The sequence below is a fragment of the Balearica regulorum genome, chromosome 27 (genome assembly GCF_011004875.1).
Source record: "Balearica regulorum gibbericeps isolate bBalReg1 chromosome 27, bBalReg1.pri, whole genome shotgun sequence".
NCBI classification, from domain to species: domain Eukaryota; kingdom Metazoa; phylum Chordata; class Aves; order Gruiformes; family Gruidae; genus Balearica; species Balearica regulorum.
The window spans coordinates 3,794,459-3,809,498 of NC_046210.1; the positions used below are offsets into that span (position 1 = coordinate 3,794,459).

The 15,040-nt window shown below is 56.2% G+C and overlaps 1 protein-coding gene across 2 annotated transcripts in view; it reads right to left on the reverse strand.

The window, feature by feature from the left end:
* Positions 1-11,568, reverse strand: part of BIN3 (bridging integrator 3) — a 42,577-nt gene extending 31,009 nt beyond the window's left edge. Inside the window, exons 1-2 of one of the 2 annotated variants that reach the window (XM_075736693.1) lie at positions 11,499-11,568; positions 1,271-1,319 (exon numbers count right to left, since the gene is read on the reverse strand). In XM_075736693.1, the coding sequence (XP_075592808.1) occupies positions 1,271-1,319; positions 11,499-11,506 (57 nt within the window). In that variant the 5' untranslated portion in view covers positions 11,507-11,568. Of the gene's footprint in view, positions 1-1,270; positions 1,320-3,154; positions 3,261-11,498 lie in introns of those variants that run through there. The other variant, XM_075736694.1, reaches the window with a different exon arrangement.
* Between the last annotated feature and the right edge of the window lie 3,472 nt (positions 11,569-15,040).

The window sequence follows — 15,040 nt, forward strand, 5'->3', positions numbered from 1 at the left end:
AAACACTGCGAAAGAGGACGAGAGGCAAAATCTTGTGGAGCAAGGCAATGTGGGGGCTCCTGAAACAAAGTGGAACGGGTGTGAAGAGCTGAGGCTGGTGGACTACTGCTCTGGGGGACCGCAGACAGCAGGACCTTCTGCCGGCTGGTCACCAGCCCCTGGAAAAAGGGCAACCAGAGAGACGCAAAAAACACTGATAAGGGATTTTATCAGTCCTTGTCTTCATCGCCTGCCTGGCTTAAATTTTGTACTGACAGTTTGGAGCTGTTACAGAAAATTGCTGCTCTACGGCAGCAGACAACTACCAAATCCTTTAAAATAAAACATGACAATCAAGACGTGAAGGGAGTGGCAGAATTAGCCCTCCGCCTCCTGGGGAAAATGTCATGTCCCAAGGAGAAACTGCCCCATAAACACGAGTGCCCACGCATCCTGAGGAATTAGCCGCGATGAGTGTCCCAGAGAGGAAGGATCAGAGATGTTAGTCTGTTCAAGGGATTAGGTCACCAATGCCGTTATAAAGACAAGGTCTCCACCGCGCTCGCTGTCGGGGTACTTATTTTAGAGCAGGTACGCAGGTTGGTTTTCAGGGACAGCTACAGTGAGGTCCCACAGCTTTTTTTGCACGGGACAAAGGCAAAGACCATCTGCTTAAGAAGGGAAAATACCACAGCCAGCTGCAAGCAACAGCACTTGGGATAGGAGTCTCAAATACACGAGAATACAAAATGCTTTTTTAATTTGCTTTTAAAGCAAATGCTGTGCAGCACAAATTAATTCACGCCCGAGCACTAAGCATCTCAGCTTATAAGCCTTTCTTTGGAAACAGTTATATTCAGCGATCTGAACCACTCCTCCTCCTCCATCTGCTCAGAAAGGATGAACAAACAAGCCATTGCTGAAAGAAGGAAGGAAGGAAGGAAGCCCGTTCAGCCATCTCCGAGGAAAACTGTGCCAGCCCAAAAGAGCTCTTCCCCTCACCACCCCCCCCAAAAAAAAAAAAAAAAAAGAAAAAAAGAAGAAAAAAAAGAAAAAAAAAAGAAACCGATCCCAAACCAAAATACTCTCCCTGGTTGGGGCTCCCCCTCACTCCTCGCACGAGGAACCAAGTGCTGGTCACACGCGGCAACAGGTTCTGCTCGCTCACATCTCCCTCCCACGCGCGCGCACACGCACACGCTCGCAAAATGGGACGAGTCAAAGTGCCGGCTTGACTCATCAGCCACATGATCAAAGGCTGGATCTAAAAAGGGGGAACTGGTTTACTCACTGTCTTGGGTACAATCTGTTTCTTGGGCTGCCCGATCTTGAACGGTATCCTGGAAAAAGAGAGAAGAGGGAACGTGTAAGCAAGCGATGCTGGCCTCAGAGAGCCCAGCCCCGCAGGTCTCGTCCTCGGGGCTGGGTTTTGGGGTGAGCAGAGTTTATGCTGGGGCAGCAGCACCCCTTTTTGTGCAGCGTGTTCCCCCTCTGAGAGCCGGCGTCTCCCCCGAGGCCAGCACCTCCATCTCCAGCCGCAGCATGCCCCTTTCCCCACCCTCCCACCATCCTAGAAAAGCGAATAAATGCAATGGATGCGCCAGGCGCTCCTTGGCAAAATGAAACGACTGAAGAACACACTATGTTTAAAAACAAATCGGAAGGGGAGGGAAAAAAAAAATCAAAAAATAACAAACCCTGTAAATATTTAGAAAGAGGATATTAAAAAAAGTAACAACCCAAGTGTCTGGAGCTGCGAGCTGCTTCAAAGGATTTCTCTGATACAACAGCTGTAGGAGCGGCTCACCTGCCAGCAGAACAGCCTTCATTCTTAAAATCTTTAATATGGTTGCTAGTAAAATCTGGGTTACCTGAATGATTTTCCCCACGCGAGCTAGCTCAAAGGTGAAGAGTACTCAAAATAAATTACACAACATATGCAAGGGTGGCTGGGTCAGATGGTTACAGCCACGCAGCCGTCCTGAAAATAATTGGATTTCTTTCACCTATCAGTATCATAAAAATCCAGGAATTCAACTGCTGTTTTCAACGTATTTAATTAAGTTAAAGAGGTGCTGCTTGGTTAAAGCATCTCATCCACAATCTCCCAATGTTTTCTGCACCATACTGCTTTAACTAAAGAGGAAAAATTGGTTCCATAACGAAACGCAAGTATCTTTTTCCCAGAGACGCCTCACCTAGAGCTTGCCTACAGCTCATCAGTCGAAATCCCATTGCAAATCCGCACCAGGCACGTCCTGGGAAGGTGCCCAAGTCCCCTCTTGGACCAGTCCAAATTCCCACACTGCTATCCAAAGTCTAAGCTAATAACATGCATTTTAGGACTCTGGCTTGGCTGCTGGTCACACTGCCTCCCAAGCTGGCTTTTCGCACTGCCGGGCAGCAAACACGTGGCTAGTTCTCCATTTGTTTCTCATCAGCTTCACTTACAAGTTCCCCTGCACCGGCGCTGCTATAACACTGCTCAATCAGACAACTGGAACCCCAGAAAACAATTTTATTAGCACGAAGCGCTGTAAAATGAACAATGCCACGCGATGGGAGGAAGCGCTTGCGACGAAGCGACACGCCATCCATGCGGACGAAGCAAAACCAAGATTATCCACCAACCTGATCCCTCCCGGCCCTGCTTCTGCCCATCTTTGCCACTTTTTTTTTTTTTTTTTTTTTCCAAACCAACGGTGTAATTAGCCACTGGTAATAAACCGGGGCTGCAACCCGTGCGTACCTCCTGAGCGGCTCAGGGAGCACAAGCCAACCTGAGTCACTAGGTTTAAATTTAAATTTTTCTGGAGAACTTCCTGTTTATGGTTCTCTGGTTGGACCGATATAATTTTAGGTTGTTAACCCTTTCCAGCTGCTGTGGCAGGCCCAGCAGCCGTGAATCACACTTCTTTTATAAACAAACACTTGTCTGGTGTATAATTATCCTGTCAATAACTGGGTGTGTGGTGCCTTACAGGAAGAAAGCAAAAAAAAAATAAGGATTTTTTCTTTGTGTTTTCCAACATGGGTCAAATATAAACTAAAATGAGCCACCTCCCTTACTCTCGCGGGCACAGGCTGTCCCATCCACAGCCAGGTGCCGTCACTCGATGGTTTTGGCAGTGATGGCATCAACCTATCAAGGAGGAGAAAAAGATGCGGTCTTTACCCAGTCACCCCAAGAAAAAACAGCTTGCACGACGAGCCATGGGGGCTGCTGGGCGATCTCTGGCAGCGCAGGAGCAAGCACAGGGTTTAAGCTGGAGCTAGGCTGGTTCCTAACGGGAAAGCACAATTAAAAGGGCGATTAAAGCATTACCTGCACACAACCTTCCCCTCTCCCTTGTCTGGCCAAACCCTGCCGACGCAGGTTATTTAGAGAAGCAATCCCAATCGTTGTTGTCCACTGGCAAGCTGCGGTAAATCGAGGTAATTCTGGTAATAAGAGGGATGTAGGGAACAGGCAGGGCAAAGCTGTGAATCAGCATCGGTTGGGTGCCACCGAGCCAGCAGCAGCCAAGGGGAAGGCAACGGGGAGCACAGAGGGTCCCGTCCCATTCCCCATCTCCGCTGCACCGCAGAGGGGAAGGGAAAAAAAAAACCAACAAATCCCAGCTACTTTCTTCTAGAACAAAAGAAAGTCACTGGAGCGCTTCACAACGCTGCAAATACACTTTGAAGCAGTAAATATCTCTATTAGCATCGTGATGCCAGTTGGCTAATTATGTCTGTCTCAGTAAAACCTCTAAAAAATAACCCCGTGCAAGTAAACTCTATTCACCAATTTTTTTTTTTTTGTTGTTGCTATTTTACAAATTGAGATAATCTTCCTAGGTTCTGAATCTTTGCCTTTTAATATGGTTCTGTGGGGGGAAAAAAAAAGATGCATAAGCAGGAACAAAAGGAGTAAGGAAGGAAAAAAAAAAAAAAGATGAGAGGTATGGATCTCATCGAGCTTTTAAACCAAATGGATACACCCCGTGCTTTGAAACGCAACGGCAAGCTGCTGCCGCCACTGAGAATTTTTGTCCCTCCGTGAATCGTCGTCCCAGCCCGCAAAATGACGGGGGACAACATATGCCTGATATAGCCACGTTACAACCATTTGCTTAAAAATTAAGAGCCACCGGGTGTTTTATTCTGTTTAGAAAATGTACAATGGGCGTAATGCAAAGAAGTTGGAGAGAGATGGGTCGGTATCTCTTACTCCCGTGGATTATTGGTGTATCACGGTTATCACCGTTACCTTAAGAGCTAAGGAAAGGAAAACCAGAATCGAATCGGTGGATTTTTTTGATCTCTCATTTCTGCTGAGCGAGAGAAAGCTGGGGTTGTGTTTGGGGTGTGAAATCCCTTGAAATCCTGTTCCTGAAGAGCGCGAGCGCGCTGAGTCACAGCCGGAGCGTTCCCACCCCGGTCCCCCCCACGCCGCAGGGCTGGGGGAGCATCCCGGCCCCCGGACAGGCCACCTGCATCTTCCCCCGGGGAGGTTGCCAGGAGTTTGGGAAAGCGGTGGGGTTCAGCCGGGAGGGAGGAGGGCAAAGTACTGCAGGGAGGGGGTGGGAAGAGCTTAAAGTAGGAAAAAAAGTGTGGGTGGAGAGAATCCTGCAAGCTTCTACTCGGGGATGCTCAGGAACCCCAGGGAGGGGAAGGTGGGAGAAGCTGTGGCTAATTTTCTCTGAAGTTTCCCCAGCAATGTCATATATTTACTTGGCTTTTCCATGTGCAAACCCAGGGCCACACACCAAAGCAGCTAGTTCTCCTCTGGATGCACAGGAGAGTTGCAAACAAACCTCGCAGGCAGGGGGGAATACAGCTCAATGAGGTCTGCGGGGAGCTGGAGTTTAAAACATGTAGCTCCCCCTCCCACTCTCCGCCAGTCCCCTGAAACGAAGGCACGCAGGAATTGCCAGCGTGAATCAGACTAAATAATTTCTAATTTAGGGAGGCGATGGTCCTTTTGCCGCGTTGGACCGAGCAGGACATCAAACCTTGGCTCCATCCCCGGCCTGGAGCACGGCCAGCGTTCGGAGCGCGCACAGGGGATAAATAATCGTCGGATGTGACCCTTTCCCCCACAGCACCTTTCATCTGAACATCGCTTTGCAACTCCTAATCAGGCCCCAGAAGACTCCTGGAAGATAAGCAAGGGATAAGCACGAAGCGTTTTCACCCACAGCTGATAAGCCGCTGCCCCTGGGGATGCCGAGCCCAGCCACTTGCTGCTGAACCAGGGGCTGGGGAGAGAGGGAGGGAGGGAGGGACAGACGGACGGACCGACAACCAGCACGCCAGGGAAAGAGCGGGGAGAGCAGGGCCAATGTGCTCGCTCACACCACGTTTTGGAGGTTAATTACCCAGACACTTAGGAAAAGTAATGCTGAGTCTCTGGCAACCAGGCACCATCAAAATCAATATTTCTGCCACGGGCGGTGGTGGACACGGGCGGTGTTTGCCAGGGACCCACAGTCTAAACGTGGTAATGACTGGTTTTTATCGGTAACACCTCCACTGTCAGAGCGTCAACTAAATTCATGTTTTGTGAAAAGTGCCTGCTTCCCGTGGAAAGTTTCAGGGGTTTTGCTTTGGGTTTTGGTTGTTTTTTTTTTTTATTTTCAATCGAAACCCCAAGCGCCAGCAAGCCAGCACAGCCTGGATTTCTGCCAAAGCTTTTCACTCTTTGAAATTCCACCAAAAATCTCAATTCTTTCACCAGAAAGAAACCTCTCTCTGCCTGCAGCCAGGAGGACAACACCCAGCCTCCCATGCTGCAAGGGGTGACCCCAACCCACCCCGAGGCCGGTCTTCCGAAAAGAAGAACCAAAATAAAACCATTCATTTATACCTGATCCTCCGTGAAGCCAAAAACTGGCCCTAAGCCACCCCAGGAATTCCCCCCTGTGCCATTCAGGGGTCCTTCCCTTTGCCCAGGCTGTGCTGAGCTCCTGCCTTGGGAAAGGACTCAGCTCGAGGCGTAATTGCAGTAGGAGACGGGACTAGCTGCTATCTGAGAGAGATCAAAGCGTTCCTGCGAACATCAACAGGAAGGTCGGGAGCATCTGAGGAAGGATGCGAACGTGGAGGTAACAACTTTCACTTTACCGTTATTGAGTGAGCTTTCCGTGATGTGATATGGGAAAGCCAGGGCACCCTGGAAGTTCAAGGGCAGCTGCAACCACCATCGGTAGCTCCTGAAACAGGACTAATTATCTCATTAGCGTTCCCAAGTCCTAACCAGTGCTGAACGCAGCCTGCGCAGGACCCAAGGAGAGGCAACGCGGCGAAGGCTGGCAGGGCGCGTGGTGCTGCGCACGTGCAAACCAACTCTGGGCACCTGGACCACGGGTCTCACCACTTTGGGCTTCCTAAAAACCACCAAAAGCTGTAAATCCACGGCCGTGTGGGCTGCCCCAGCGCCCGGGGAGTGAAACCCAGCCCTGCCCCAGGTGAGAAAGGCACGAAGGCAAGACGCGGGTTAGACATTAATCTCGAGCATCGCTCCGGATGCCTCGCTGTACTACATCGTGTCCATGGAAACTGCATGCATCGTCCCACCCCGCTCCCCCCGCCTCGCAGGAACTCATAGCAACCGCTCCAAACACAGCACGAAGGCAAAAAAAGGAAAAAATTATTCAAACGGATCACAAACAGCTTATGTCGAGGGAGACTCTGCGCCAAATTCTGGTTTGGGTTTTCTCTCCGGTGGAGACAAGAGGGGAGGTCACGGGGTGGCGAGGAGCGATGCGGGGATACGGTCCCTCCGAAACAAATGCATCCATCCCCACAGACATGCGCTCCCATCTGCGTTTCAACCCCATCCCTGTGAACTTGTAGGCATTAAGCCACAAATGGATGTCAGAGTGAGCCCCTGCACAGGGGACAAGGGAAAAAGAAGACGTAAACATCCATTTTATGTTTTAGGTCAGGCACGGGAATCAAGGCACCTTCCTCAACTTCGGCAGCGGAGAGCCCGCAGACGGCGAGCTCTTCGGAGCAGGGGCTGCTCGTATCTCTGCATCTTGCACAGAGCCAAGCACGGTGTCAGTGTTAAGCAAATCAAAAATAATGTCAGAATCTACTCTCCCACCCATTCCAAGATGAGCATGAAAAAAATAATGATATTTTACTCACCCATCAAAAGAAAATTACTCACGCCAGGCGCGTGGGCGAGCAGAATTTTGCAAGGCTGTTTTAGGCCCTGACTATGCTACAAAAATATCCATTTTAAGCATGGTTGTGAAACACGGTTGTGGCTCAACTATAACACTGTTTTTTAGCTACCTGTACAAAGGCGGCGGAAAAAATAATAATTAAGAAATAACCACGTGCTAATCGCGCTCTGAGGACCACGCCAGGTGCTGCCGTCTCCCACCGCGGCGGAGGACGCGGCGCACGGCCCTTGTCGGCCACTCCACCCTGGGAGATGCTGCGACGAGCTGAGGTGCCGGTGCTGTCCGGCTTGCAGAAGGGCACGCCAGCGTTTCGGTTTCGCTGCAATAATACCTCTGGGATGTGCAAACCACCTTGCACGGGTGCCACGCGCAGCAGCACCGTGCAGGGAGGTGTTTGGGAGCTGCGCGCACCTCGCTCATCGCTTTGGTATCCAGTTGCTTCATCCAATCTAATTTTATCCCGTGCTCATCTCCAAATCCTGGTTTCATTGAAACCCGGAGAGAAGGGGGAGCGTTGCCATTGACCACGAGGCGACTGCAATTCGGGCTCCGAAAAAATATCAATATTGATTCACTGGAAAGAAAACGGCGCCTTGGTCTGTGTTTGCATCGCACCTGCCCAACATGGCCACAGCACAGCTCCAAAACACGGAAAACAAAATGAATAACCAACAAACCTACTCTTACGCTACAACCCAGCGATGCCTGACACCTCCCCGCGCTCTCCTCTTCCCTTGCTAGCAGGCATAAACCCATCCGGCCAACCGTCCCTTCTGAGACGGGCAGCTCCTCTTCTTCACCTCCGTACCCCTAGTATTTCTGAAAACACATTCACGTTAACTCTGCCTTGCATCTGAGAAAGATGGGGGGAGTTAAATAGCGCATAACCATACAGTTCCACTCCCGACTTTAAATCGATGCCAGCTCCTTAGTCCACTTAGCGAGAGCTCCCTGCCAAGAGGCATATGGTTTAGCAGTCCGGCAACGGCAACCCCCCATGCAGACCAATAATACGCTGCAGTGCCACAAGAAAACACGTGCTTCGCACTGCCTCACTATCAACATTTGCTTAACATATTTTTTCTCCCAGTAAATACCAGCTGTTGCAGCGGTGCCGAGAGGCAGCACTCGGATATCGAGCTGTCACACTACCAAAACCCCCTTCCCGTTTGTAAAAATCACCTGCAGGAGGTGGGAAACCAAAAGAAGAGGGATTTGGGAGTCTGGTTATGAGCTGCAACAACATTTGGTTCTATGCGGTTCCACAAACCTTAAAAAAATCCTTTACACGGTCACAAATTAAATGCTTGCGGCAATTGAGGGTGATTATACAGTAAAAGCCATCACTCTATTTCTCCCTTTTTTTTTTTTTTTAAAGGAGTGATGGCCAAGGTAATCGCTGGAGTATTTTCCCCTCTCTCCTCCAAAACGCACGGCTGCAGGTGAGCGGTGAGGAAGAGGGGGATGTGAATGTGTTCAAGAGACCCCAATCCACACAGCAAAAAGCTAAAGGAAGCCACCAAGCTCCGCCAAGATTTAGAAAACATCTCATCTGCCCATGCAAGGCTGCTTCCCAAAACAAGCCTACTCCTGCTCTAAATAAAGCTTAGCCTAGAAAGACAGCACTGCCTAGTTGCCTAGGTGCAGGAGTCGGGAATTTAGGGGTTTAGTCCAGTCTCTGTCACCAGCAGGTTACTCTACTCTCTGGAGCAGAGTTTTCCCATGTTGGTACAACAAGCATCGCTGCGTTCCCAGTCCCGACACAGCGCAGAGAGCCCCAACCCATCAAGCGCTCACAAAGAGCGAGGGAAAGCAAAGGATTAACCACGCACAAGTCAGAAAGCATCCACCATGCCGCTCGCAAACAGCTTCTTTGCTCTTTAATCTCTAGGGATCTCGCACGGGCCTCTGCAAAAAATGCATACGGTAATGAGCGTACAGAAGCACAACTGGAGGCAGAGTTACGTCCCGCTTCCCCAGCCTGCTCTGCGGGACAGAGCTGAGGATGAAGCTCCATCCTCTTGATCGGCCGCGACAGCCGACCCCTGCAAAAAAGGGCTTTTAATCAACACTGCCCCGGGTTTAACGGTGCCCGTTGCCGGAGAGAGAGACGCACGTGCAAACTAAGCAAACACACTCTGCTGTACAACCTCCCACCCCGCCGGGCTGGAACAAAGCTCGTTCCCTCTGCGGGGACGGCAGAGCCGCGGCATCACGGCCGGACGTGTTTTACTGTGACGTTTGAGGAGTGGGGCACGACCCTAGCACAATCGGTTCCCCTCCCCGGCACGCATGCCGGCATTTGTTACCGCTGCCCGCTGCCGGTGGGAGCGTAACCCCTTGCTGCGGTGGCGAGGCGGACGTCACGCCGAGGCCGTCCCTGCCAGCCGGGTGCTGAACTCCGGGCCCCCCCATGAATAGGGCGATTCATCCAGGGCGGGCGGCTGCGTGAATTATCGGCCAGGAGGGTTGGCATGGCCGGCCGGCCGAACTGAGAGCGATTGTGTCTCTGACACGGCGCCGAAGCCCCGCGGGGTCCAAACCCCTCACGTTCGCGCGTAAGCGGAGCCACGACGCTCCGAAGGACTGACGCTGCTGGAGAAGAAAGAGGAGACTCAGATTTCAGTGGAGTGCCCCCCTCCTTCCAGCAATGACCTTTTATTCTTCCCCAGCAAAAGGCAAAAAACACCCGATCTCTTGGCAAAAGCCACGTGTGTCATAGGGAAGCCACCAGACACCATAAACTACAGTCCCCAGGCGAAGTCCCCAGGAGCAGCGCGGCCGGACGGACACTAGGAAGCACAGAGGGGAAGCGATGCCGCGAATTATTCCACATCCATCACAGGAAAGGAATATTTATTTCTTTATGTTTTCAGCTCCGCAGTTCCTCCCAGCCCAGGGGAGCGGAGCAGGTCTCTTCCACCACAGAGCTTTCCGAAACCAGCCCCCAGGCCATGCAGAGCTCTCGAGGGCAGCCCTCATGCAGAGACCCTCATTAACCGAAGCTGCCTATAATCATGGCTGCTCTGAGATGAGTAAAGCAGAACAAAAATGAACCTGGTGGGTAAGTGTGTATTTTTAACCAAAAGGCCCCATTTTAATAAGTACCTGCGTCCACGTCATTGTATTGTTGAAGCGTGTTTCCAGACCACAACTTCCCCCACTCCCAACCCAAAAAAAATCTTCAATTTTCACCACGCGCCGCCCCGACAAACTCAGCCCAAGACTGCCAGGCAAGGGGAAGGCCTTTTCCTCCTTAAACCATCACATCCTTCATCTCTCGTAACGGCGCTGGCTCTACGTCACTATCCACGATGAGATATTGCGCACGGCAGACGAGATTAATTTCTGATATAATTAGTTTAAACAAGCGGCGGGGAGACACGCAGAAGCAGCACACCAAAGGCACCACCGCGTCCAAACCCAGCCTTTCACAAGTCTGATGCGGACACACGTGGGAACTCTTTTGTTTTTAACAAAAAAGTTTTACCGTGATGGAGTCCGAGGCAGTTTCACAGCGTTTCAGACGCACGGAGCCACCAGGGAACTTTGGGGACCCCCCAGCTCCCCACAGCGAACCCTTCGCCCCGCAGCGGCACCCGGGCACAGGGCAGCGATGTGGGGGGGGGGGGGGTCAGGGGGCTCGGCCTGTGCTCCCCCTCGCCGGGGAAGAGGGTCGGGCAGCAGCTGCCGGGGGCATGGGCAAGGGGCCCTCCGGGTGCGCACCCGTTAGACACCCACGTACCGTACATGTGCCTACGGACGGGGCTTCGGGGCACCTACACTGGGGCCAAGCCCAGCAGCACCGGGGCCTGCACAGTGCCAGCACCGGGGCCCACTCGGGGCCACGTCCAGCAGCACCAGGGCCCACTCGGGGCCAGCACCGGGGCCTGCACAGAGCCAGCACCGGGGCCTGCTCGGGGCCAAGCCCAGCCAGCACCGGGGCCCACTCGGGGCCACGTCCAGCAGCACCGGGGCCTGCACAGAGCCAGCACCGGGGCCCGCTCGGGGCCAAGCCCAGCCAACACCGGGGCCTGCACGGAGCCGGCACTGGGTCCAAGTCCGGCAGCGCCGGGGCCCCCGCCAGGCCAGCCCCAGGCTCCAGCCGGTGCCAGCCCCAGGCTCCAGCCGGTGCCAGCCCCGGGCCCTCCCTAGGCCGCCAGCCGCGGTGGCACCCGCGGTGTAGAAGCCGGGGCCTGGCGGACCGAGCGCAGCAGCGGGCTGGGCCGAGCCCCGGGGGTGATGGGGAGCCCCAGGCCGGGCCCGGAGGCCCCGCGGTGGCGGAGCGGAGCAGGGCGGAGCGCGGCGCGGCCGGGCCGGGCCCGGAGGTCCCGCACTCACCAGCTCATGGTCCCCCGCCGCCCCGCGCCGTTCCCGGAAGTGCCGCCGTCTTCGCCCCGCCCCTTCCGGTATCACCGCCGCAGGGCGGGAGGAGCGGGGAGCGTTAACCCGCCGCGTGCCGCGCCGGGAGTGACGTCGAGGAGGGGCGTGACGTCACGGGGCAGGGCAGGGGGTCCGGAGCTGCATCCGGAGGGGAAACCGGGGAGAAAACACTTAAAATCCTCCGGTTTCGGTGCAAACCCCTGGAACTGGGCGGGGTGGGGGGTGTTGGGGTAAAACCGAGGCGGCCTCCCAAAACCGGGGGTGGGCGAGGGGGTGTCCGGGAGCACCCCGGGGTGGGCGAGAGCACGGGGAGGGGCAGGGCTGCCCCAGCCAAGGAGGTCCAAGGGCAGGGCAGCAGGGGTGCGCGGCACGTTTGGAAGGGCAGGAGCACCCAGGTTTGGGGAGGAACCCCCTAAATCCGGCTCCAGGAGGCCGGCGGGGGGCAGGGGGGGCAGCGAAGCTGTTCTGGTGACCAAAAAAAACCCCCCTCTGACCTCAGCACCGGCTCCATCAGCCACCACCAGCCACGGCCCCGGGAGCGGCGGGATGAAGCAAAACGCCCTCCGAGCTCTGGGTGCCCTCGGACCCCCATTGCCAGCCCGGGGTGACATCCCGGGGGGGCGCGGGCTCCGTCCCGGTGACGCGGGGCTGGCGACGACGGCACGTGCTGCCGCACGGGGCCGAGGGGAGGAGGCCTGGGATGGGCGCCAGGGGTGGCTTTATCAATTAGCAGGTGGAGGTAAACAGCACGGTAATTACAGGCAGGGAGGATGATGCTAAACTGGGAAGGTGTTACCGACACCGGTGAGGACAGGGGATTAGCCGAAAAGGGGCGAAGGGAGCGGGCAGAGCTGGGCAGGCAACCAGCGGGGACGGTGTCGGGGCAGCACGGACCCCAGGCACCCGTTTGGTGCCGGGATGGGGAGAGGGAGCGGGGGGCGGCAGCGGAGAGGGGAGGATGCGAGGCGGGGTGGTGGGACGGTGGAAAGGAATCGATTTTGGGGTGCTGATGGGGTGTCAGAGCAAACCCCAAGGGGAGGCAGCCAGGAGGACCCCGCCATGCCCCCCGGCCGAGGCATGGGCGGGGAGGAAGAGGAAGAGGAAGGATGGAGTGAGGCTGGTGCCGGGAAAGGTTTGCCGGCGGTTCCCACCGCCAGCTGGGACACGCTGCCGCTCCCGGCCGCCGTTCCCACCATGATGCCCCACACCGGCCCCTCGGGGTGCCGCGGACACGGTGGGGAAGGGCCAGAGGCAGAGCTGGGACAAGCAGGTCCTGGCATCTGGGCGTCCCGATGGCCACGGGGCTGCGGGAGCATCTTCCGTGGAGGCTCTGCCCCGCGTGTCGCCTTGGCCCGGACACGTGCTGGGGGCAGGGGGCGAGTCTGGGACCTTCCTCCAAAACAGTCTGCTGAGAGCAGAGGTCAGACCTGGCACCTCGGCCAGGGGTGGGGAGGAAGGGGGGGGACGGATCTGCACGGCACCAGCACAGGGTGGGAGACGAGGGTCGGGCAATCCAGAAACCATCCAGACCTTCTGCAGAAGATGTCTGCTGCCGAGGCAGCAGGAGAGGCTGAGAAGTTCCCACCGCCATCTGTGGCATCAAGATCTACCAGCTGTAAACCAGGAGCTTCTGGGCGCGGGTCCTTGTCGCTCCCGACCCCGGGGACGGGGTCTCAGCTCTTGGTGCTCCTCCTCAGAAGCATATCCCATCCCGTGGAGAGCTCTTGGCTTTCAACCACAGCTTGCAAAGCCCTGAAGACCCTCAGCAGAGAGGAGCGATGTGTTGGTGGCCTCCTCGGGAACCCTGAGCCACCGCCGAGAAGGGAAAGGCAGCAAGTTGTGTTGAGCTGGTACGTGACTGGCAAGCCCTTCCCTCCTCCCCAGAACACAGATAGCCCAGAACGGGGATGGAAAGTGCCGTGTTTCCGTAGCAACCAACATTTTCGTGCAAGGTGCTGCACGCACTCCACGCGTTTTTGCCACCCAAGGGTGCTCCTCACCTTCCTGCTCCACGCAGGGGAGGGGTCCTGCCCGGTGGGACACCTGTGCCCGGGTGGCAGAGCAGGTCCCCAGCCTGGCACTGGGGCCACGATGCCCCGTCGATGCCTGGTGGACTCCTTCCCTCCTCTTCCTCGCCCGCAGCGAAGGAGCCCAAAGCATTGGAGCAACCTTGGGTGGCTCCTCGCCATGGCGCGGTGACGCTGGCGTGGCAGCTCCCGGCAGCCTGCCCGTGCCCGCCATCTCCAGTATCTTCCAGCACAAGCCACCAGCGGAGACGGACGCAACCACCACCACAGCACCTTCAGGTGACGCTGGGGGCCGCGGTGGCTTTCCCTGTGCCATCGGTTGTGTCCACGGCGGCTCCGGCTCCTCCCCATCCACCTCTGCTTGTCCGAGCCGCGCAAGGGGACACCGCAGGGGCCGGCGGCTCCGAAACCAGCAGGCAGCTCCCGTGCACTGCGGGACCTCCGAGATGCTCGGAGCACCGAGGGGAGCGCAACCCCGGCTCGCCCCGACCTCACGCCACCGACAGCAGCCCCCACCGCCCCTCCTGCCCCGTGCCGAGTCCAGCCGCCGCTTTGGCTTCATCTCAATGGTCACCGAAGGCTCAACCGCCCGGGAATCCACGCGGGGATGCAGGAGCCCACCCGGCGCAGTGCCTGTGGACTCCGGAACCAATTCCCCCAACACCACAAGATCCCGTCCCGGGCTGGGCCAGGCGTTCCCTGAATCACCGGGCACCGTCTGCCCCCGGGTTCTCCCCAAAATTAAAGGCTCTCCAGTCCAGGGAGCTCAGCACAACCCCAGGGCCGGGCAGGAGCAGCAGCTCCTCCGGGGCCCGGCTGCGGATGCAAATCAAAAAGCAGGAGATTTGATGGCAGTGCCGGTACCTCCACGTCCCGGGAACACCAGGAAAGACCACGGTGCCAACGCCTGCCGCCAGCACCGCCGGCGAGTCCTGGGGAAAGGGGAAGCTCGGGGATGCTCGACCGCTCCGGTCACGCTGCAGCCCAGCAGAGCCGGACCCGTGCAGACCGAGGGAGCCCCAGACCCTCAGCATCCTGCACCTCCAGCACCATCCCAGCTCCAGGAGAGCCAGGGCTCCAGCCCCATCCTTGGGGAAGGATTTAACCATCGCACCACGTGCCTACTCCAAATACCCAAGCGCCTTGTCCTGCTCCTTCTCCTGCCCGTCCCTCGTGCCCGTAGAAGCGCCAGCTCTGAAACCCGGCGGGTTATTTTTAACCCGAGCGACCCAGCCCGGCAAAAATCCCCTCTCCGCTCTGTACCTGGGGTGATTTGGCCGGCGAAAGGCGCGGGGGCATTACCGGCTGAAGCGACGCGATCCTCTTTCGCCCGCCGTTATCCGACAGACGCAACCCGGCGAAAGCCGCTGGCAAAATGGCGACGGGGTCAAGGCGACGGCACGAGCGGGGAAAGATAAGACGCAAGGTCAAGGGCAAACCAAGGATGTGGCGGTTTGGGGGGGGGGAGAGGGG